This window comes from Carcharodon carcharias, chromosome 2 (genome assembly GCF_017639515.1).
Source record: "Carcharodon carcharias isolate sCarCar2 chromosome 2, sCarCar2.pri, whole genome shotgun sequence".
Classification (NCBI taxonomy): Eukaryota; Metazoa; Chordata; class Chondrichthyes; order Lamniformes; family Lamnidae; genus Carcharodon; species Carcharodon carcharias.
This window is the reverse complement of record NC_054468.1, coordinates 223,901,339-223,926,765: the sequence shown is the minus strand read 5'-3', so window position 1 is coordinate 223,926,765 and position 25,427 is coordinate 223,901,339. Positions and strand designations below refer to the sequence as shown.

General features: G+C 45.3%; 1 protein-coding gene across 1 annotated transcript in view; it reads right to left on the bottom strand.

Annotated features, from left to right (window-relative positions):
- wdr27 (WD repeat domain 27) overlaps positions 1-25,427 on the bottom strand; it is a 256,794-nt gene that overhangs the window by 150,491 nt on the left and 80,876 nt on the right. The window contains exon 19 of the mRNA XM_041207594.1: positions 15,718-15,839. Within this exon, the coding sequence (XP_041063528.1) occupies positions 15,718-15,839 (122 nt within the window). The remainder of the gene's footprint in view (positions 1-15,717; positions 15,840-25,427) is intronic.

The window sequence follows — 25,427 nt, the reverse complement described above, 5'->3', positions numbered from 1 at the left end:
AGACTGCAATTGTATGACTGCACACATTGTACAATCTCCTTGCTAAAGCTGGCCATGAAACAGCCCCTTGCAACGTGAGCAACCTGGTTTGGACCGGTCTCCCCCATGGTTCAAATTAACAGTGCAGCCTTGCAGTGTGCTTTAGGAGAATACTTGCGCTTAAACTGAGAGCACAGCATGCAATCCAATGGACAAAGCTACCGCCAATCGGTCGGGTGGAGTGGGGCGGAAGTGGGTGAGATCTTGGGCAGCCACACAGCGCAGTAATCTCTGGCCATCTAAGTGGTGGCCAGCACTCTCTGGGAAGTGTTAAGAGGCCATCAGACTTAAGCAGGACAGGTGCGAACCCACGTGTCTCTCTTTCATCCTGCAGGAGGAGTACATCAGGAGCATGGAGCCTGGTGAATTAGCTATATACCTGATGGCCTACAGAGAGCGAGGACAATGGATGAGAGAACGATTGAGGCTCCTGGCTGCCCAGAGGGAGGAGCAGCAAACTCTGGAAGAAGGGGCGGCTGGGGTCTCGCACACACCACTGAAGAACCATAGCAAGCCATCGTTGGTCAGCGCCTTGTGACACAGGAACGACAGGTGCCGCTTTTCATTCCTGCAGATGACCAAGAACCAGAGTTGCTGAAGACTGTGCATCTCTAGGGAACTGGTCTGTCATCTGCCACTTGCTGGAGGGTTTGGCGCCATGGGGACATGGAGAGCATCCATTGCCAGTGGCTGTGAAAGTGATCACAGTGCTCAATTTCTACGTCCGTGGCACCTCTCAGGTGACCACTGTGGGATCTCACAAACCTCCACCCACAAATGCATCCATGAGGTCATGGCTGCCGTCTTTAGAAGGCACAAAACTTTGTGCATTTCGCTCAGGACCAGGACAGCCAGGATGCATGAGTGATTGGATTCGCCCAGGTCTTGGGTTTCCCACAGGTGCAAGGCGCGATCGATTCCACTCATGTGGTGCTCAGGTCTCCGTCACAACATGTGGTGAACTACATCAACTGCAAAGCATTCCATTGGCTCAAAGTGCAACTGGGGTGTGACCACCAGAAACGCATTCTGCAGGTATGCGCACGGTTTCCAGAGATTGTGCACAACTCTTACATCCTCAGTCGGTCACATATCCTTGAAGTCTTCCAGGATCCTCAGAACCTGCAAAAATGGCTACTCGAAGACAAGGGCTATCCCCAGAGGCCGTGGTTGATGATACCCGTACAGCGGCCTCAGACTGCAGCAGAACAAAGGTATAATGAGGCTTGTGCTTCAACTCGCAACTTGGTGGAGCAAACCATCAGGATGCTGAAAATGAGGTTCCAGTGCCTGGACAGGTCGGGAGGAGCCCTGCAATATAGTCCTCAGAGGATGTCACGCATCGTCGTCATCTGCTGCGTCCTTTACAACCTGGTGCTGCAACGGGAAGAGGAGCTGGCTGAGCAGTAGATGACTGGGCTGGACGTCTCCTCTAATGAGCAGGATGTCAACAGAGATGAGGGTAAGGAGGTCCTCAGAGGCGACGGTGACGGGGATGAGGCCCTCGCACTGGCTAGATGAGGCAGGTGCGCTCAGAAGGTCATCACAGCTGCTAGATTTCTGAAGGATGAAGAAGACATGTAGTGAGGAAACCCCATAAATCCTCACATTGCATCTGTGAACGCTTGACTCCAGTCTGGTTATGGCAGCGCGAACACCCTCTATGATAATGCTCCTGTCATCGAGATGCAGTGGAGGCCTTAATAGTCACTCGTTTGCAGGAGGATAATGACAACATGCAGTGAGGACACTCCATAGATCGTCATATAGCCTCTGAAAACGCCTGACTCCTGGCTGGCCGAGGGCAGCTCACTTGCGCTCTGTGATTAGGGTCATATCATAGAGACGCAGCCATGAAACTTTAGAAGCATCCGATCCTTTGTTCACCTTCAGTACCTGAGGCCTTCAGGAGCACAGCATCACTGATCACAGATGCTGAAGAGAAGGGGACCAGCACCAAAAGGTGCTGAGAGCACATAGATGAATGATGGACTTCTGTGGTGCCTGACCACTAGATTCTGGCAGCAATGACAAGCACCGTCAAGGTGCAGACATCAGTAACGCATCCAGTGTTTGTGAGGCTGGACCATTACTGTGGTCTGAAGGCTGCACACAGCACAGGGAAGAGGCACTGGACTGAGTCACTTGCCTTTATCTTGTGCAGGAAGGTTCCACATCTGAGTGATAAGAACACTGCTCATCAGAACAAGAAGCCATAGGCATGGAGACATTCTTGGGAGTTTATTGACATTAGTGTACAAGTGATTAACGCCCGTGCCCAAGCTGTGCAACTAATTCTTCTTAACGTTCCTGACCCTGCCACTATGTCTTGGTGCTCCCTGGACATCCACAGTTCTGAACTGCAACGTCTTGTCTGCGATGGACTTGGCAGGCGTCCTCTGGAGGGCTGAGACCCGGAGGGCCCCAGCCCGCTTTTGGGGTCCTGCTCTGTGGTAGTGGCACCCTCCTCGGCCTGTGAATGCCCCGGGAGCACCAAGATGTAGTGGCACGGTTAAGAAAGAAGAGTTAGTTGCACATCCTGGGCACAGGTGTTAATCACTTGTACACTATCGTCAATAAACTCCCAATAATGTCTCCCTGCCTATGGCTCCTTGTTCTGATGACCCCGGGGTGTGCACCTGCTGATTCTCATATATGGATGTCCAGATATGGATGTCCGAGGGCCCCAGGCTGACTCTTTGAGGAGAAGGGGTTGCTGGAGTGAGATCGAGCTGCCCAGCACCCCTCTCGCATACACACTGATGGAGGCCAACCCTGATGTCAGTGATGGAGTTGAGCCTGCGCAGCAGTGCAGGAGTGGCGTTCTGGACCAAGGTCTCCATGGCAGCCGCCATCTTACCAATGTTGACCTCGGTGTATTGGTATGCCAGCACTATCACCTCAGACTGAAGGCGGACGGACTCCACTTTCATGCCTTGCAATCTGAGGAATGCAGCGGACATCCCTTCCGGATGTTCCCAAGCTTTCTTTTGCAGCCCAAGAACTATTGTGTGACCGAGTCCAGAAGCTCATCATGGCTTGGACTCAGTAAATTTCTGGCCTTCAGCAGTCCTCCGAGTGAAGGACACCAGGGAAGTTCCTGCTGCCGCCTGCTGTGGATCTGACAGTCTGATATGCACACCAGATTGTGATCCTGAGGCTATTTTAAAGCCCAGTCCCACCGAGGTGCATGTCTCTGCGCTAGTGGAAGGTGTGGGTGAGCACTGTGACAGACCTTCAAGGAGATTCCCTCCAGATTCCTCTTCAAAGGTTTCTTTGGGGCTTAATTGGAGGCCCTGAGTCATGGACTCCATTGATTGTTTCCCAGATGTGTCTGCGGAAGCAAGGTGAGATAATTAGTGCGTGGCAGTGGCCTGTGAAACAGGGCACATCATTCACAACATGGTTGTCTGATAGATGTTGCACTGCTGGACCTCACCATCAGCACAGGAATAGTCCAGATCATCGCCGGCCAACTGGATGGCTCTGCTGTCAAAGTCTGTAAGGACCTTGATTTCAGGCATTCCTCCACCAGTCTGTGATCTATCCCTTTTGTTGTGTGCCAGCTTGTCCTGCATAAATAGAGATGGAGAAAGTGTGGGCAAGACACTTGCCTGGCCAGATTATAAGTATGCCTGGCATGTGTCAGTGGTGAGTGTCTCATGGATGGGATGAGGACAATGATGATATGTGTGAGAGAGTGAATGGTGATGTTCCTTGAACAGGCATGGGTGTCATCAGCCATGGCCTCTGGGGGTAGCCCTTGTCCTCGAGTAGCCATCCCTACAGCTTCTGAGGATCCAAAAGACTTCAGGGTTCTGTGACCGACTGAGGATGTAGGAGTCGTGCACACCCTGGAAACCGTGCGCATACTTGCAGAATGTGTTCCTGGTGTTCGCACACCAGCTGCACATTCAGCGAGTGGAACCCCTTGCAGTTGATGTAGGTCATCGTGTGTTGCAACGGAGATCTGAGTGCCACAAGAGTGCAGTCGATCGCACCCTGCGCCTGTGGAAAACCCAAGATCTGTGCAAATCCAGTCGCTCATGCATCCTGGCTGTCCTGGTCCTGGTTGAAATGCACAAAGTTGCATGCCCTCACAAAGATGGCATCCGTGACCTCCTTGATGCATTTCTGGGTTGATGCTTATGAGATCCCACAGAGATCACCTGTAGAGCCCTGAGAGGAACCATTGGCTTAGAAATTGAGTGCCTCGAACACTTTCACGGCCACTGGCAGTGGATGCCTTCCATGTCCCTGTGGCGCCAAATCCTGCAGTAGCTGGCAGATGTGACTGGCCAGTTCCCTAGAGATGCGCAGTCTTCAGTGACCCTGGTTCTTGGTGATCTGCAAGATCACTTGAAGCCGACCAGCAACGGCTCGTTGTAGCTCTTCAACACCGTGTGCAGGAGCCCCAGCTGCCCCTTCTTCCCAAGGTTGCTGCTCCGTGCAGCGAGGAGCCTCAGTCGCTCTCTCCTCTGTTGACTTCATTCTCTGTAGGCCATTAGGTATACAACTAGTTCACCAGGCTCCATGATCCTGATGTACTCCTCCTGCAGGACGAAGGAGAGAGACACGTGGTTAGCATGGATGTACTAAGAACCTGTGCTGGTTAAGTGTGAAGGCCGCTGTGCTGGCCAAAGATTAGTGCCCTGCATGGCTGCCTGAGACCCCACCCCACTCCACCCAACCGATTGGTGGGAGCTTTGCCCTTTGGACTGCATGCTGTGCTCTCAGCTCAGGCATAGGCATTCTCCTAGCCCGCACTGCAAGGCTGCGCAGTTAGCTTGAACCTGGTCCAAACCGGGATGCTCACATTGCGAGGGGCTGTGAACGCCTCGAGCAGTGACTGCTCCATGGCCAGCTTTAATGAAGAGATTGTACAATATGCCCAGTCAGCCAACTGTTCTGCAGTCCACTAAAATGCTCATGACTTTGCAGTCTGTGCCAAGGGTATGAAAAGCTTTGGAACACTAGATGGCACTTTGATGCCTCTGCATTGCTTGAGTGGGCACATAAGCCAGAATCCCGACTCCAATCATATCAATGTGGCTGTGCCTGAACTGTCTCAGCTGCAGAGGAATGGTCACTTTATACAGGTTTCCCTAATGCATGGCTGCTTCCTTTGCCTACCCAACACCCCACCCCGAATGCTTGTGTGTTATATTCAACGGCAGGGCTGCCCTTGCAGCCCCCCCCCCCACCCCTCCGCCAACTCCACCATGAGTCACCTCAACTGCACAGCAGCCCTTGTACTGCCCCTCTCCCCAACAAGGCGCCTCAACGGCAGGGCTGCCCTTGAGCATCAGCCCCCAATGCTCCTCGAGCTTGAATTCCAGCAGGCACTGCACATAGCTGCTGTGTACTCACCTCCCAGCTCCCCCCAAAGTACAGTCCAACAAGTGTACGCTATTTATGTGACGTTGTGAAACATATCGGGGTGCCTTCCTGCCGATGTGGACGGACGATCCAGCAAGCGGGGCGGGGGGAGTGATTCTGGCCGGCTGGCCTAATAATATGCAGGTGTATTACAATGAGGTTCCCGACGTCCGATGACAGAAAACATGGCCCATCATTGGCGGGCTGAGCAGAAAATTGCAAACTGGTTTCATGCCATTCTGAGGCCAATCGCGCCATATTGCCTGCTTACACCACCGAACATGGCCGGTACACAGAAAATCCAGACCATTGTTTTTCATATTACGAAAGAAGTGTAAGTTTTGATGCAAATGTAAACCATATAATTTTAGACTGAATGCTCTGTGATCTATTTGTGTTATTTATTCATTGCATGCTTACTACTTTTGACGTCTTAAAAAGTTAAACAGAAGTATCTAAACCACAGCCCATGGTTCTTCGAAACCCAGTGAACGTTTTTATTTTTCTATTCCACTAGTTTGGACATCAAGTCAAACACAAGGAACATATGAGGATAATATTCTAAAATTCCGTAAAGCAAAATAGAATTCAGTCTAACCTGCTTCAGAGCCACATTTTTATGGAGGCACTGCTGTAGCAAGTATGTTCTTGGTAAATTTATTTTTTTCAATGTGATTAAAGCTTTTGTTAACTCCGTTATTAGCTCCTCATGATTTGGCAAAGAAATAGCAATAGACTATTCAGCCCTTCACATCTGTTCTGCTGTTCAATAAGATCATGGTTGACCTTTATCCTAGCTCCATTTACCTGCCTTGAGTCTACAAGCCTTAGCAAAAATCTATCAATCTCAAATGCCAAATTATTAATTGAGCTTGTATCACCTTTATTTTGTGGAAGAGCTCCACACTCATACCAGCCTTTATGTTAAGAAATGTTTTCTAACTTGCTAAAAAATGTAATCAAATCGTCCACTTAACCTTCCATACTTTTTTGTGATATGCTCCTCTGGATGCCATCCTTCACCCACAGCATGAACCAATTAATATCACAAACTGATCTAACATGTTCTCTAGGAACAACATCAATTGCCAAAGAAAAAATCGTTCATTCAACTATTAAAAGGCAAGCCATTAAACATGCATATGAACTTTGATGCTAAGATTTTTAAGGCTGCTGGGACATGGGACAAAACATTTTAAACTTTGGATTCCGATATGCTGAAGACAAATAATTGCAGTAATTACAGACATTACTAAACCAGAAAAGAAAGATCTTTTAGGTAATTTAGCTATTGGCAAGTCTTTGCAAAATCACTCTGGCACCAGGCCTGCTGAAAAAAAGCTATGTATGTAAATGTTCCCCTTTTTGTAGTCGTCCATCTATTTGTTTTTAAAGTTGCTATCCAAACACTCAACCATCATCTTCACAAGTACACATCTGCTGCCTTTTACCAATATGCAGCTGCATATCATTTGTTTTGTTATGCCACATTAAGCTGCACAACAAAGTGAATTTGAGGACAACCGTACAATTTAAATTTGGTGGCCACTGGGAGTAGATAAAGATTAGGAGAAATTAATATGGTGTAAAAACTGGAATTAATAGATTTCCAAAACCTTAATCATGCACCGACAACATAGGTGTTTTTATTCATTGATGGGATGTGGGTGCCACTGGCTAGGCCAGCATTAATTCCCCCATCTCTAAATGCCCTTGAGAAGGTGGTGGTGAGCTACTTTCTTGAACCACTGCAGTCCATGTGGTGTAGGTATATCCATAGTGCGGTTAAGAAGGGAGTTCCAGGACTTTGACCCAGTGACAGTGAAGGAACGATGATATATTTTCAAGTCAGGGTGGTGTGTGGCTTGGAGAGGAACTTCCAGGCGGTGATGCTTCCATGCATCTGCTGTCCCTGTCCTTCCAGATGGTAGCAATCATGGCCTTGGAAGGTGCTATCTAAGAAGCCTTGGTGAGCTCCTGCAGTGCATCTTGCAGATGGTACACACTGCTGCCACTGTGTGCTGGTGGTGGAAGGAGTGAATGTTTGTGGATGTGGTGACAATCAAGCAGGCTGCTTTGTCCTGGATGGTGTCAAACTTCTTGAGTGTCGTGGGAGCTACTCTCATTCAGGCAAGTTAGGAGTATTCCATCACACTCCTGACTTGTGCCTTGTAGATGGTGGACAGGCTTTGTGGAGTCAGGAGGTGAGATACTCGCCACAGGATTCCTAGTCTCTAACTTGCTCTTGTAGCCACATTATTTATATGGTTAGGCCAGTTCAGTTCCTGATCAATGGTAACTCCTGGATGTTGACAGTGGGGGAATTCAGTGATGATAATGCCATTGAATGTCAAGGGGCAATGGTTAGATTCTCTCTTGTTGGAGATGGTCTTTGCCTGGCAGTTGTGTGGTGTAAATGTTATTTGCCACTTGTCAGCTCAAGCCTGGATATTGTCCAGGTCTTGCTGCCTTTGCACATGGGCTGCTTCAGTATCTGAAGAGTTGCAAATGGTGCTGAACATTGTGCAATCATCAGCGAATGTGCATAGAGATAGAGGATCAGCCATGATCATATTGAATGGCGGAGCAGGCTCGAAGGATCGAATGATCTACTCCTGCTCCCATTTTCTAAGTTTCTATGAATATCCCCACTTCTGACCTATGACAGAAGGAAGGTCATTGAAACAGCTGAAGATGGTTGTTCCAGGGACACTATCCTGAGGAACTCCTGCAGTGATGTTGTGGAACTGAGGTGATTGACCTTCAACATCTTCCTTTGTGCTAAGTATGACTCCAACCAGCAGAGAGCTTTCCCCCTGATTCCCGTTGACTCTGGTTTTGCCAGGGTTCCTTACAGAAGGGTGCTTTAGTGACTGGAAACCAGTGTCCAGTGGTGTACCACAGGGATCTGTGCTCGGTCCTCCATTATTTGTCATTTATATATAAATGACATAGATAACTATGTGGGGGGGTAGGATTAGTAAGTTTGCGGATGACACAAAGATTGGGCGGGTGGTTAACAGTGAGGTTGAGTGTCTTGGGCTACAGGAAGATATAGGCAGGATGGTCAATTGGGCAGATAAGTGGCAGATGGAATTTAACCCTGAAAAGTGTGAGGTGATACATTTTGGAAGGAGTAATTTGACAAAGAAGTATTCAATGAATGGCATGGCACTAAAAAGTTCTGAGGAACAAAGGGACCTTGGCGTGTGTGCCCATAGATCTCTGAAGGCAGAGGGCCATGTTAGTGGGGTGGTGAAAAAGGCATATGGGACACTTGCGTTTATCAATCGAGGCATAGATTACAAAAGTAGAGAGGTCATGTTGGAGTTGCACCGAACCTTGGCGAGGCCACAGCTGGAGTACTGTGTGCTGTTCTGGTCGCCACATTATAGGAAGGATGTGATTGCACTGGAAGGGGTGCAGAGGAGATTCACCAGGATGTTGCCTGGGATGAAACAGTTAAGTTATGAAGAGAGGTTGGATAGACTTGGGTTGTTTTCGTTGGAGCAGAGAAGACTGAGGGGTGACCTGATCAAGGTGTACAAGATTATAAGGGGCATGGCCAGAGTAGATAGGGAGCAGCTGTTCCCCTTAGTTGAAGGGTCAGTCACAAGGGGGCATAAGTTCAAGGTGAGGGGCAGAAGGTTTAGGGGAGATGTGAGGAAAAACCTTTTTACCCAGAGGGTGGTGACGGTCTGGAATGCACTGCCTGGGAGGGTGGCGGAGGCGGGTTGCCTCAGATCCTTTAAAAAGTACCTGGATGAGCACTTAGCACATCATGACATTCAAGGCTATGGGCCAAGTGCTGGTAAATGGGATTAGGCAGGTAGGTCAGGTGTTTCTCATGTGTCGATGCAGACTCGATGGGCCGAAGGGCCTCTTCTGCACGGTGATTCTGTGATTCCACACCCGGTCTAATGCTGCCTTGATGTCAAGGGCAGTCATTCTCACCTCACCTCTGGAGTTCAGCTCTTTTCAAACACTTGTTTTCCTCTCCTCCTATAGTTTATTCCCAACTTTATCGATCGATCCTTTCTCACCCTGAAATATATACACTCTCCAATGAATAGCTGTCAGGAGCAGAAACCTGGGCTGATTTTCCATTACTAGCCCAATGATGCTGAACCAAATATAGCACCTTCATCCCCATGTTGGCCATGGTCTGCTAACTCAGCAGATACCAGGGACTACAACTGGAAACTTCATTGTCAACTGCATCAATTGCCTCTAAGAAGCTCGATATGTTAGTTGGACCATATTCCAACTGACAGAGATCAAATACAATTTACTTCCTCAGCAGGTCCCAGGATGAAAGTTGGACAGCAATGCAGTTACTGATTCCAAGGATACTACTGCATCAAAGACAAGCATAGAATAACAATCAATAAGGTTGTGCCATGTTCTCTCTGTTTGGCATTAAAAGTTATCTAAGTATTATTTTCTTAAAGGTATTTGGTTCTTGAAATATCACATACCACATCTCATTAAAAAAACTAAACTGAAACAACAATAAATACAAGTAAAAGTAGGATCTGGGTCTAATGCTGACCTATCCTTGGAATTATTTGTTTCTGTTGGATTTTTACCTAGATAAAAAGGATAAGAGAGTGACTGCGATCTTTAACTTCATTGAGTAGCTTGTACTTAGTGTCCAAATGCTGCACTTATTTTAGCCTGAAGAAGCTACAGTACTCTCTCTCAAGTTTCTGAATCTTTGGCACCTTCCGAAAGACTATCAGCACAACTTACAGTCCATAAAGTTATGTTTCAGCAAGAAATAACTTTCAACTTGCCTATCAAAGTAGGAACAGATCATTGTTTGAAAACAGAAACAGGCATAGAACAGTTGCATAACTGCTCCATATCTCAAAGAAAACAAACTAAAATAAAACAAAATTTGTGGGAGTCATTTTACCTAGTTTACTTCTTTGTGTTGAAGCCAGCATGCAGTTATAACTGTTGTTTCAAATGAATGAAAAAGAACAAAGAAAGAAGCTTCAAGCAATTCTACACAACATGGCAAAGTAGGTCCTGGTCAAAAAGCCTCTTCAAGGTACATTGGTATCCTTTTTCTTATTATTCTTACCTGTCACCCCATCCTGAAGACATTTGGGATGAAATTAGTAATTGGCAATAAGGCAAACTGGCAACTGTGAATCTATAGCCCTGTTTACCAACCTACCCAATGTTCTCTTCATTTGGAATGTGCCTTCCAGTACGTTGTCAAGTACAAATATTCAAAACAGTTGCAACAGGTGAACAACCAAGCCCAAACCTGCTCTGATTTGACATCTTTCCATGCACATTTCCAGCAGGGTCAATGAACAGCAACGAAAGTCCAATTTTCCCCTCCTTAACCCAAGCTCGGTGTACCTAATAGTAGCAGCCCTGGTGTCACTCTGGCAGAGACCTGGTAATTCAGGACTGATCATGGTCTGAATCTGGTACCTATCAAATGATTTAACTACTCACTGGATAAACTGACTGAGCCATCAAGGAAGTGTGCTGATTTTGCATTGTTATGATATGCAATGTAAATACTTATCACGCAACTCATGAATAGGATTTACAATATATTTTAAATGTACCTCTTTATTCTGAAATCTTCCACTAATAAAAGTTAATTTATAGTCACAAACCCACAAAGCTTGCTTTTTTCCTTGTTGCTGTCACTAAACAATACAGCAATTACAAAGTATATCCACCATCTCTAGTGTCAAAAAAGCAGTGCTGCACACTTCTTACTAAAGCATTAGGAGTGGGCAAGGAAAGATATGACAGGTAATATTAAAACCTGATGATAAATTAATAGTGGAGCCTAAATTCCATAGTGTTCCAAACTGGACACGATTTCCGTTACAAAAGAGATATGCAGTGAGCCACAAATTCATCCTCAGGCCTCATCAGGATACGGTGTGGCTTGCTGTCACTGCATGCAGCCGGAATCATGCCCAGTTTGGAACACAAGGCCCCCATATTGACATCATCAGGTTTCAATATTATCCATCATATATTTCCTTGCCCACTCCTAAAACGATTTGGGAACAAGTGTGCAGTTCTGCTTTTTGGCACTAGAGGCCTAGGGGTAGGCCCGTGAGAGGAGGCGATCGAGGAGGATGAGGGCCAGCTGCAGCACACAGTTGTTTTGTGAAACCATGAGGAGCACTTCTGGTGCAAAACACTAAGTTTTCAAAGTTTCAGGGCCTTTTCTGAGCACCTCCAAAGATTCCTTTAAGGACCGAAAACAGAAATTGCTGGGAATCCTCAGCAGGTCTGGCAGCATCTGTAGAGAGAGCAAAGCAGAGTTAAAGTTTCAGGTCTGTGACCTCTCGTCAGGACACAAACCTGAAAAGTTAACTCTATTTCATTCTCCACAGAGGCAGACCTGCTGAGTATTTCCAACATTTTCTGGTTTTATTTCAGCTTTCCAGCATCTGCAGCACTTTGCTTTTGTTGCTTTAAGGGCTGTTGGTTTGGGGCATGCTCAAGACCTGGAAATTATGACTGGGCCAAACTACCTCTGGGTCTAAGGTGAGCACAAGTTGGATACAGACTTCTGCACTGCTAAACTGATTACCATTTCACTCATTTTAGGCCAATGAAATGGGAGCCACAATGTTAAATTTAGACCCTATTGTTCAGAGGAAACAAACGTCATTTATAGGAATTTCTGATCATTTCTGTAATTCATTCATTAAACCAAAGAGTAAACTGTGGCAAAGAATAATCCATTTCAGAAGTGTTTAAAAGAAATTAGATATAGATAATATGTACAAACAATTTTAAACCTCAGAATTGTAGCATACAGAATGTGCAAAAAAGGATCAATTGATGAATTAAAATGAGTTTCTACTGAAAATGATGCCAAACAGTAACAACTGTCATTCATTATCTTTTTGTGTGGAGAGTGTTGATACCAAAACTTTAGTAACTGCTTCACTTATACAGGAGCAATTTTGCAATTACAAAGCAATAGCAATTTCCAAAGTGACTCACTTATACTCCTCATAATTAACTGTGGCTCAGAAAGTACAAATGGTCTTCCATTATGTCTTGCTACACATAAGCTCATCATCTTTATTTGCATTACAGGAGGCTTTCAACTGCTGGCCACCTATTTCACTTGAAAAAAGTCTAGTGGGTACCTTGCACATCGATTTGCCTGTCTGAATCAAAAATTCAAATAAGATTTTACATAGAATTTACAATATAAAAAGCCATTTGGCCCAACCAGTTCAGTGTTTATACCCCACTTGAGACTCCACCTACCCTATTTCCTATCAAGATATCAGCACATTCCACGTTTCTATGCCTTTGTCTTCTATGCCTTTCTCTCTCATGTACTTGTCTAACTTACCCTTAAATGTGGTACAGTCATTGCTCTCTGTCTTAAATGGGCACCCAGCATTTCTGCCGAAAGCAGGTTGTTCGTGTAGACAAATTGAGGTCCTACGCCTGTTGTGAGACCCCAATTGTAATGTACAGAAACAAATGGGAGGATTCAGCATAGAACATTCAGGCAGTCCCATTTTCCTAGGCATTGAGAAGCCTAACTGGCGATCTGTAAAGGGACTGCCGAAGGCTTCTCCAAGAAGTTAAGCCCTTTTGGGTGCTTTTTAAGAAGATTTTTGTGGGGCTAGGAGGAGGAGCTTCCTGAGGCAACAGAAAAATTTTCTGAAACAAAAACAGAATTACCTGGAAAAACTCAGCAGGTCTGGCAGCATCGGCGGAGAAGAAAAGAGTTGACGTTTCGAGTCCTCATGACCCTTCGACAGAACTTGAGTTCGAGTCCAAGAGTTGAAATATAAGCTGGTTTAAGGTGTGTGTGTGGGGGGCGGAGAGATAGAGAGAGAGAGAGGTGGAGGGGGGGGGCTGTGGTTGTAGGGACAAACAAGCAGTGATAGAAGCAGATCATCAAAAGATGTCAACAACAATAGTACAATAGAACACATAGGTGTTAAAGTTAAAGTTGGTGATATTATCTAAACGAATGTGCTAATTAAGAATGGATGGTAGGGCACTCATTTTCTGGCCTACTATCAGTCCCTTCTCACCAGCTCTTTGTTGTCCCTCCGACCACACATGGCCCCAGGCAGACCTCACCTGGTGATTTTGTGCCACAGGATTTTATGCCAGCTGCAGTGTAACATACCGCACCCACCTCCCCCACCCCCCAGTCCACCACCTGCGATTCACTGGCAAAATGATAATGAGGCCTAAAGGTGAAAGCGGTTCAGGGATGCCAATTCCACGTGGAGTGCATAACAATGATACTGCCTCCCTAAAACCAAAATTCTCCCCCTATATACTTTTTCACATTAAGGCTACTCTCTCTGCTACAAATCAGCAAATATAGATTGCTTCTGCACCAATATACAGCATCTTCCACAAGAATCTCTGAAGGAGAATATTGCAGGCTCCTCACCATGAATCAGTTTATACTACTGAACACATTGTGATATTTGACCAGTTTCAATAGATAAAATAAATTAGCAGCAGCAAAGTAATTTTGTCCTTAAATTTATTAGTTAATTATTGTTAGCAGCCTTCAGCGCCCCTTGACAAACCACTAGTCTAATTGCTGTACGCCTGAGCGAAAAGACCACAGCATGCATACCCTTCTGCAATTTTGGGAAGGGGCCTAAAATATCAATTTTTCTGATTTGCATTGGCAGTGAGCCTAAAACCCAGCACAACCTGGCACTGAATAAGCCTGCATAGATTGCACATCATATTGGACTTTCAGCACCTGTTTTTCACCTGAGCCAATCTCTAGGCTGACAACTTACCGTTTTGTAAGAACTTAAAAAAATGTGTAACCAGGTTACCTTTTTACTTCAGTGCTGGAACATTGTCATGGTTATCACAGATTTTTCGTATTATATATATATATATATAAATAAAAAAGTCCTAATAAAATGAAACACTAATCTTTTATCACCACATTTGTCAAGTTTTACTGAAATTTGGATAGTTTTCTAACTACAGATGCCACCACATATTGCCTACCATGTAAATGCTAATGATATACCTTCTTTCACAAAATTGAAATGCCACATATTTTTTGACAATAAAATATTAAACAGTAGATTGGAATTGCCCAAGTCTGCTATTGAAATAATTTTTGGCAAAAAGCTATTGTGGGTCACGATTCATTTCAAATCATTCTTACAGGAGATAATGTTTATACGGAAATGAAGATGTCTGGAGAAACACTGCTGTAAAAAACTGTAAAATGTCTCCTTTTAAAACTATTTTACGAGTGCTCTTAGTAGAGTATGCTCATTGGACATTGATGGATAGATTTCTTTTGCACAATTTGAAAATGTATTCAATTTAACCAAATATTAGGAGGTGAATAAAATCTAACCTGGCTATTATTTTATTAACAAAAAAAACAGAAAATGCCGGAAAAACTCAGCAGGTCTGGCAGCAGCTGTGGACTGAGAAACAGAGTTAATGTTTCAAGTCCAATATGACTCTTCATCGGGGTTCCGAAGAAGCGTTAACTTTGTTTCTCTGTCCACAGATGCTGCCAGACCTGCTGAGTTTTTCTAGCACTTTCTGTTTTTATTTCAGATCTCCAGCATCTGCAGTATTTTGCTTCAATATAATTTTTTATTATCTTGCCACAATTGACTTCCACTGTTGACTATTACTTTCTAAAAACCATAGCGGGCAATCTACAGTTTCGATAAAGTGAAAATGGATAGTTGGAAATGTAGAAAGGTCTAACCTTTTTAAGCAATAACATATGATTAGAATAATTTACACTCACTACTACCCACACTTGGTGATCATTGTAATTTCGAGGGAGCCACTCTGCCAGAAGTGTAAAAGAGCAGAACATTTTCTGTCCTTGTCCAAAGCTATCAGCCTGGTCCAAATGCATAAGGTCATTTGCATGGACTGATTGGGTTACTTCGTATCCCTAAAGTGTATTCCCAGCAGGGCCAGCTGCCCAAATTGAATTGGGACACAGGGTGTAGCAGCCTCCTGGAGGCCCAAAAGACATCAACCAGCAGTTCATCTTGATTATTACCGAGGACTAACTTTGGGTGGGCTTTGCAGGGGGCTCCTGATTCTGGCACACACTGGAAGTATACCATCAATTACGTACACGAAAATGAGCAGCATTTTTTTTAAGTATCCTGTTATGAAAATACACAATATAAAATGGGGAAATGGGTGGAGAAAGTGTGCTATACACAATGTATGTGACATCACATATTCCAGTATATTCAGTGAGCAGCCAATGTATTTAATATAGAAAAAGTTGCAAAAGCAACGACCTACATTATTTTGGCAAATCTGGTGCACAGGTCTAGCATGAGCATCTGGAACAGTTACTACACTTTGACCAACATTCAGATCAAACACCTCCAAAGCATGGTTTGTGCCAGCTGTCAGAACAATATCTGCAGTTTCTTTCCATTAAGGTAAATAGTTGTGAGTGGTATCATAGAAACATTAATACCTATAAACTATAGTAAAAAAACTAAAAGCACTTTACTCTTCCCTACCGCCCACATACAGAACCCACAACCTTCAGTTTTAATTATAGGTAAACTTGCTGAGTTCAGAAACATTGTTCCAAAAATGCTCCTAATAGGGATAAATTATTTTAAAGTGCCTAATACGGTAAGATTGATCTCAACAAAGAAGTCATACTTTTGATGATTTTTTTTCTCTTCTCTCCTCTCCTGAAGGCATTTGATTCCCTACTTGATACCAGTTGCCAACTGGTCGCTTTTCAGATTTAAGCCTTGGCAATGATGGAAACAAAACCATGAAAGACATCAAAATCAAGCGCACTTTTGCTAGCTAGGTCTACTGGGATGTAGGACTGAACCTTGAGCCAAAAGTGCCTATATGGTTCAGCCGACAACTCTACAAAACCGTCCTTGGGGACAGTTGTGGGAGGATGGGGGAGGGACAAGTCAACAATCTTACTAAATAAAAACAGTCAAACTTTGTAGTTATTAACAGTTCAAATAGAAAATGTTACTTTTGAAATTAGGAAGTGGTATTTATCACTGATGCCCCTAAGCCTGATGTTTAGTGGCCAAATTATCACCTTACCCACCACCTCCCCGCAACCCCACCCCCGCTTCCCCACCCCCCCCCCCCCCCACCCCCCCAGCGCAAACTCAATTAAATGCTATTTCCTAAAATACAAACCTTCAGCCAGTATACAAATTTCTTCAAAAGTGCAAGCTCAAATCTCAGATTTCATGCATGACCCTATAAAACCTTTTCATAACTTATTTTTTGTACCCAGTGGACGCAGGCACTGACCCCAAAGGGTGAAGGCAGATACTCCAAGGTTAAGCCAGAGCCTGGGATATCTGAAACCCAGCTCAATCTGTGGCTGTTCCATCCTGCTGAAATTACAGTGGAGATGTGCCAGAAGGGCCATGGGTTTTCTGCTTGACTGAAACTTTTTCAGACATAAATAGAATGGGACGGAGCTAAAGATAGTTAGAAATATATTATCCAGAGCTGTACAACAGACTTTAGAGCAGTAAAAAAAATTGATAACATCTGGGAACTGGGAAATGCCAGTCTGACAAACACAACATTATTTTTCTGAAGTAACTAATTAAAACAGTGATTAGTTACAGAATATATTTTTTCAAAAGTAAAAAATCTTTTTGGGACAAAGTTAAAACTTACTAGGCAACCAAATTGTAACAACTTATATTTATATAGCACCTATGATGGAATAAAATGTCCCAGTGTGCTTCACAGGAGCATTATAAAACAAAATATGACACCCAGCCACATAAACTCACAATGTTGGTTATGCAGGTAAAGTCCTTTAAAACAACAAGATTATCTAAAATGTTTAAATACAATTATCTGAGTCCAATTCTTTTTCCATCTTCAAATGTGCATTATTCTATGGCAAGAACAGTAAGCAACTGATTATTAGACTTCTTCTAACTATCCTCAGTCACCAGTTGTAAGATGGGAAATAGGAGCAGCAAAGTTGACTCTCACCCCACCTTCCCTAGCTCTCTGAGATGAAGGCCTCATTTCCAATCTGCACATTCTACTGGAAGCTTCACCAAGGCTTCAACACTGCCACGTCAGGAAATGGTGGACAAAAATCTAAATGTCTACCGTTTTCAGACATGGCACTGTAATAACAAGCATCGTGGCAAAATGCTGCCTACGGTTGATTATCCTTCTGCACATTTAACCAATTGTATGACAAAAAGTGCATCCAAATTCAAATATTTGAAAATAAATCCAAAACAGACAAATGCCGAAATTTTGGGCTTACAAATTAGTTTAAACCTAACCAGATGCTGGCAAAACATGTCTGTTATGTCTATGTAATTTTACATATGTTGCACTTGGGAGAATTAAAGAACATCTTAACAAACTGGGATCATAATGTGATGGGCTCAGAAGTCCAAAATTGCACAATTTTAAATGGATATTATCTGCGATACATGATGTCTAGAATAGGGGGACTTTTTTGGCACTTCCTAGGGTTATATCGCTGAAAATGATCTAATCATCTGAAGTCCAATAGGAGGAGGAACATGGTGGCAGAAAAATGGACAGGGTAGACAGAAATAATAAACCTCTACCATGTGGGCGTCAGATTTAACTAGGAAAGTAGGTGAAACTCACAAGAATTTCCCCATAATAAAGAATAGTTTTGGATCTCATTCAGAAAAGCTGACCTAATGAGAATAAAAGTACGCAAAAGCACACAAGAATCGTAGCAAATTGGAAACAGACCTTTGCATACTTTACCAAGTCCTTTATAAATATTTAACTATGTCTGTTTCAAAACTAACCTCTCTTTTGCTAGGTTAGAAAAAGGTTGTTCTATTTCAGCTGTTCTTACATATAGAGATGATGTTACTTTTAATAATGTTACTTTTGATTTCACAAGAACACAAGAAATAGGTGTAGGAGTAGACCATATGGCCGATTGAGCCTGCTCCATCATTCAATAAGATCATGGCTGATCTTGGCTTTAGCTCCACTTTCCTGCTCGTTCCCATATCCCTTGATTCCCTGAGAGATCAAAAATCTGTCTAGCCCAGTCTTAAACGTATTCAATGATGAAGCATCCACTACTCTATGGGCAGAGAATTCCAAAGATTCACAACCCAATTTTCCCTCATCTATCTCAGTCCTAAATGATCGGCCGCTTATCCTGAGACTGTGTCTCCACATTTTAGATTCCCCAACCAGCAGAAAGAATCTCTGTGTCTACCCTACCGAGCCCCTTCAGAATCTTGTATGTTTCAATGAGATCACCTCTCATTCTTCTAAACGCCAGAGAAATAGACCCAATTTGCTCAGCCTCTCATCATAGGGCAAACCCCTCAATCCCAGAGTTTGCTATACCACCTCCAATGCAAGCATATATTTTCTTAAATGATGAGGCCAAAACTGCACACAGTACTCCAGATGTGGTCTCACTAAAACCCTGTACAACTCTAGTAAGGCTTCTTTGTACCTGTACTCCAATCCCCCTGCAATAAAGCCAAATGCCATTTGCCTTCCTAATTGTTTGCTGTACCTGTATGTTAACTTTTTGCATTCCGTGTACATGCATTTACAAGTTTCTCACCTTTTAAAAAATATTCAGCTCTTCTATTCTTTTGATCAAAGTAAATGGCTTCACACTACCCTACATTAAGATCCACCTGCCATCTTGTTGCCCACTCACTTAACTTGTCTACATCTCTTTGCAACCTCTCTGTGCCCTCCCTACAGCTTAAATCTCCTCCTAGCTTTGTATCATCAGCAAACTTAGAAACGCTACTCTCTGTCTCTTCATCTAAGTCATTAACATAGATTGTAAATAGCTGAGGCCCCAGCACTGACCCTTGTCATACTCCACTGTTCACTACTTACCAAATTGAAAAAGTCCCACTCTCTACTTCCAAATTGTTAACCAATCTTCTATCCATGCCTCCAACTCCATGCGCACTTATCTTGCCTATTAACCTTTTGTGTGGCACTTTATCAAAACCCTTTTGGAAATCTAGGTATACTACATCTAATGGTTCCCCTTTATCTACCTTAGCAGTTACATCCTTAAAAAACTCCAATAAATTTGTTAAACAGGATTTCCCTTTAGTAAAACCATGTTGGCTTGTTTTAATCATACTATGTTTTTCTAAGTGCATTGTTAACAATTTCTTGAGAATAGATTCCAGCATTTTTCCAACAACTGGTGTTAGGCTAACAGGCCTGTGGTTGCCTGATTTCTCGCTCCCTCTCTTGAAAAGCGGAGTAATATTCGTCAACTTCCAATCTAATGGGATCATTCCCGAATCTAATGAGTTCTGGAAAATCACAGCCAGCAATCCACTTTCTCTGCAGCTACCTCTTTTAGAACCCTAGGATGTAGGCCATCAAGCCCTGGAAATTTGTCACATTTCAGTCCCATAAGTTTTTCCAATACTTTTTCTCTATTAAAATTAATTTCCCTAATTTCCTCACTCTTTTAGCCCCTAGTTTACTGTATATTGCTGGAATTAAACTTGTGTCTTCTACTGTGAAGACAGACACCAAATATCATTTCAATGCCTCTGCCATTTCCTCATTCCCCATGATAATTCCTCCTCTCTCTGATTCTAATGGACCACGGTTAACTTTAGCTACTCTCTTCTGTTTTATATAGTTATAAAAGCTCTTACAATTTGTTTTTGTATTACTTGCTAGCTTACACTCATATACTATTTTTTCCCCTTTTATCAACTTTTGTGGTTGCCCTTTACTGGTTTCTAAAACACTCCCAATCCTCAGATGTGTTACTGTTTTTTGCAACATTGTAAGCCTCTTCTTTTAATCTAATACTATCCCTAACTTCCTGAGTGAGCCACGGGTGGGTCTTTCTTGCTGAGTTTTTGTTTTTCCATGGAATGTATTTTTTTGGGCATTTTGAATTGTTTATTTAAATGTTTCCCACTATTCATTTACAGCTATACCTTTTAAACTATTTACTAAATTTACCTTAGCTAGTTCTCCTCTCATACCTATGCAATTGGCTTTAAGTTTAAAATTCTTGTTTGTGATAGGAGTATGTCACTTTCAAATTTAACCTGGAATTCAATAGTATTATGATCACTAATGGAACTTTTACTACAGCATTACTAATTAACCCTGCTTCATTACACAATACTAGATCTAAGAAAGCTTCATCCCTAGTTAGTTCCAAAACTCCAAATGATTTCTTGTTTAATGCTCTATCCAACAGTATAACTACTGTTAGGGGGCCTATAAACTACTCCCAGCAGTGTTTTGCTATTTCTAACGCCTACCCATACTGATTCTACCTCATGATTTTCTGAGGCCAGATCCCTTGTCCTTAAAATCTTTATGTCATTCCTCATTATCAGGACTACACCATCTCCTTTCTCATTTTGTCTGTCTTTCTGGAATATTGTGTACCCTGGAATATTTATTTCCCAACCTTGATCATCTTGCAATCATGGGCTGAATTTTGCAATTGTTGGGCGGGCCTGACCGAATTAGCGGCAGGTGGGGAGCCAATCCCTGCCACCGAAATGGGCCATGCTGCCATTTTGCGCAGGTGGGCCAATTAAGGCCCGCCCAGTGCGTTTCAGACTCCCACGTTCAGCAGGAAAATTAAATCGGCAGCGGGTGTGTTCAGACCACCGGTTCCAATGGGGAACCGGCAGTCTGTATAAAGAACGCCAGGCAGCCTTCTTTAGGCTGTTGACCATGGCCAGCAACCGGGCACCACAAGAGGTAAGGGCAGGGGAGGAGGAGGAGGGGCAGTCTGTGGGGTAGGCCAGCGGGGGGCCACTGTGCCCCTTGGTTCTCCGATGCCTGCCTTGCTGTCCTCCTGGAAGAGGTGTCAAACCATCGGGAGTTGTTGTTTCCGGAGGATGGGAGGAGGAGGGCCCCCCACATGACCAGACAGGCATGGCAGGAGGTGGCGGAGGCTGTTAGCTCTCAAGATGCTGTGCGACGCACAGGAATACAGTGCCGCAAGCGCTTCAATGATTTGTTGCGCTCTGGAAGAGTGAGTACCATGTCAGCCTTGGCCATTTTACCCAGCAGGTAGCCTTTGCCTTTGAGGCCTCCCCCATGTCTTAGTGTCGTTACTGCATTGGACATTTGGCGCACGCTGGGTGGGCAGACAGATAGTGACCATGCTCACATCAGCCTTAGTGGTTGAGGAGAAGATGGGTTCTCCCCGCAGCATATGTTGGTGTTTGTCGCATTTGAGTAGTCTGGGGGCAACCTGCAGGGGAGGCAGCTAGACACATACTCAGAACTCCAACACGTCTTATTGATGGTGATGAGATGGTGGAAGGGGAGCCAAGAGCCATCTGCTGGCCTCGGCACCACACCTAGTTGTGCCTCCTTGCCATGGGTGCTAAGACCCCTGTGTTATTCAAAGTGATGGATGCCGAATGTGTCCAAGGTGACCATTGGGGGAGAGGGTTGGGAGCAGCCGTACAATGTTCTGGGGACTGATCACCAGTAGTGTGGACAGGAGCTGCTGGAGGCCTCGGATGGGCCACTGTGTTTGGGGTGCGGCATGCGCGTGCAGAGTACATGAGCAATCAGCCTCAATAAATGCTCTTCTCTGTTCTGCAGGCAAAAACTTCAGTGGACTGATGGTGGACACGCTATGCTGCAGCACCTCACTGCTTGTGAGGAGCAGGCCATGGAGCTGGAGAGGAGGCAGGCGGCCAGATCAGCAGGTGTCGGCAAGGCTGGGGTGCAGCGGCCAGGTATTTGAGGGCCACAGTCCCATCCACTCTGTCTCCCCACCATCCAAAGCACTGATGATTGCTGCAATCATTAATGCAGCAACACTGCTCATTCACAGACTGATACAGCAGACGTGTATCCTCGGCCCCTTGAGGATGCGCGTCTCCATCACATTCCAAAGTGCCTTATCCCATTGTCACCATTATCCCCATGGTCTAACATGCCATGGCATCTCTGCTGCACATCCAAAGAATTCTTGCATCTTAGGAGGGTTTGTACCTCCATCACCCTTTCAGCCACTGCGTCCCACATTACTCTGTCCAAAACGTCCTCAGCACCTCACCTGTCAACCTCATGGCACTCAACTTAAATAAATGCCACCACATTAGTCATCCCTGCGCCAAGGGGAAATATTGCCTTCTGTTCACCCTCATAATGGTATGAAGGTCAATAATGTGACCTGTCAATCTCCTGTGCTCCACGGCAAATGTCACAAGTGTAAGCAATGGTTCCTCATAACTCCAACTCTCCAGGCCAGCATATATCCAGGTCAGGAACCTCTGCACTCTCCCCATCCCTCCCATGAAGCACAGGTCACAAGTGAACGCAGAAGTGTAGATGTGGCCTCGACCTCCCCTTTCCTACATTCTATTCCTCGGCTAATAAAGGCAAGTCTGGCTTCGACCTTGTCAAATGCCTTATGTTCCTGTCCTGCTATCTTAACAGGTCTGCCCAGCAAGGTCCCTGTAATCGTCGTGACTTCCCATGGTCCTACCATTACTCATGTATTCCCGTACCTTGCTTGTCTTGCCCAAGTGCTTAACCGCACACTTATCCACATAACATTCCATGTGGCATTCCTTAGGCCATCTGACCAGCCTGTCTGTATGTGCATGTAATGTTTGGGCCTCCTCTTGACTATTTACCACCCAACCAATGTTCATCTCCTTAGGGTCTTGAAGGGTGAGTGACTTATGAGGCTGGGGGGGAAAGGGATGAAAGGTGTTATTTACTGAACACTAACTGATGCACTGTCCTTGTTGTTACTTTCAGCATCACCACTGCATGGCCGCCAGCAACAAGTCCAGAGCCCCCCCTCCACACCTGAGAGCCAACACTTGCAACTTGCCTCACATCTTTTCAGCGAGCCATGCATCAGCGCAGCGACAAACACTTCGGTGGGGATTATGACTCCGGCTAGTGTCCCGGGGCACAGTGGAGAGGGCACTTCACAGTCGCTGGAGGAGATGGCATGAACAGAGAGTGCTGATGACGCCAGAAGACAGAGGGCTGCAGGGGACCAGGCAAATGCCAAGTCCGGCAGTGACGAAGCGCCTATGGAGATGTCAGCCATGCAGCAGCTGCAGGACAAGCGGCAGGATGCGTGCAGCATCTGGCAGGGTTGCATGAGGGTGTGCTTCACTTGGTGTCTGTGGTGGAGGAATCCAGGCAGAGTGTCAGTGATGGCATGAACCTCAGGACAGAGCTTCAGGCTTCCTCTGTTGAGAGATTGGCGACTCTCATGGAGAGGGGCTTCAATCGGATTGAGACTCTTCTGATTGGGTTATGCTCTGACCTGCAAGTCCTCACAGCGCTAATGGCCACAGGTGGTCATTCGCAATGTGGGAGATGTTCTGGGCACCAAGTGTTGCTGCTCGGTGCCCATCCATCTGCAGTGAGCAGGGAGGTCCAATGTGACCTCACGTAGGCGCAGCAGCTGCCTGTCGTCGTTGCGAGCTCCTCTCAGGGCGCTCCAGATGAGGGCAGCAGCTCCTCCGCCCCTCTGCTAGTGACCGTTGCATCCACTGAGGCTGTGACAATTGGGGAGGTGCCAGTTCTGGAACTGGCCACTCCCTCCCAGGTGGGGCCATCACAGGCTCCGTGGGCCAGAGGACGGCTGCCAAGGTCATCGAGGCCAACAGGACAGCAGGGTCTGCAGGCTGTCTCACAAGCCACTCCGAGCGATGGGACAGCACCTAGACGTAGCACCCGCAAATGTAAGCATTAGGCACGTTAGGCACTCCACGGGTTTGTCACTAGTGATTTTGTGTTGGCCCTAGATTAGGGAATATATCATTATGTGCGTCAGAGCGACATTTGTGCTTTATTTTGGTGGCAATAAAGTCCACTTTTCCGATCATAGCTGAGGGTGTTTCCTTTGTGCTGCATTTGTATGTTTCACAGACATCTCATGAGTGTTTGAGCGGACATTGATGTTTCTGTACTAAGCCCTTAGTTGCAGCTGATGAGGTGGGAGATGTAGCACCTAAGTGCCACATGTGGAAGCGCCAGGCAATGCTGCTCCTGCTGATCTATGTGTGTGGAGCTAGCTGAAGGCTCGTTGGGTTAAAGTGTCCCAGATGTCCTTCCTCCTTGGTGTAGTAGCGGGTCGGCGTGCTGCCCCTCATCATTACTCTGTGCTTCCTCATCCTCTGAGCCACTGCTGAATTCATCATGTGCAGCCTCATCCACTGCGTCAAGGTCTTCATCATCAATTGAATCCCCCCTTTCCAGCGCAAGATTGTGCAGAGCGCAGCATGCTACCACTATCACAGAGACGTGATCTGGGGGGTACTGGAGTGCACTCCATGAGCGGTCCAGGCAACAAAAGCACATCTCCAGAAGACTGATGTCCCTCTCCATCACAGCCTTGTGGTGCCCTGGCTCCCATTGTAGTACTCCTCAGCTTCTGTTCTTGGATGGCGGAGAGGTGTCATGAGCCACCTTCTGAGGGGATAGCCCTTATCACCCACCAGCCAACCATCCAGCCAAGCCAGAGCACTGAAGAGCCCCAGCAACTGGGAGTGTCTGAGGATGTAGGTGTCGTAGGAGCTCCCTGGGTACCTTGCACAAACTTGCAGAATCTGCATCCTGTGATCACACACTATCTGCACGTTCATGGAGTGGAAGCCCTTCCTGTTGACGAAGACACCGGGCTCACCTGCTGGCGCCTTGATGGCTAGATATGTACAGTCTATAGCACCCTGGATGCGGGAGAAGCCAGCAATGGCCGCAAAGCCTCTGGCTCGCTATGCCTGACTTGCCTGGTCGCAGCAGAAGTGGATGAAGGTCAATGCCCGTCTGAACAGAGGGTCTGTAATGTGCTTGACACAAATGTGGACAGCTGATTGGGAGACACCGCAAATATCACCCACCAAGCCCTGGAAGAAGCCACTTGCATAAAAGTGGAGGGCAACTGTGAGCTTCAGAGCCGTTGGCATGGGGTGTCCACCCACAGTTAGAGGAGATCTCAGGGCCAATCATCTGACAGATATAGTTGA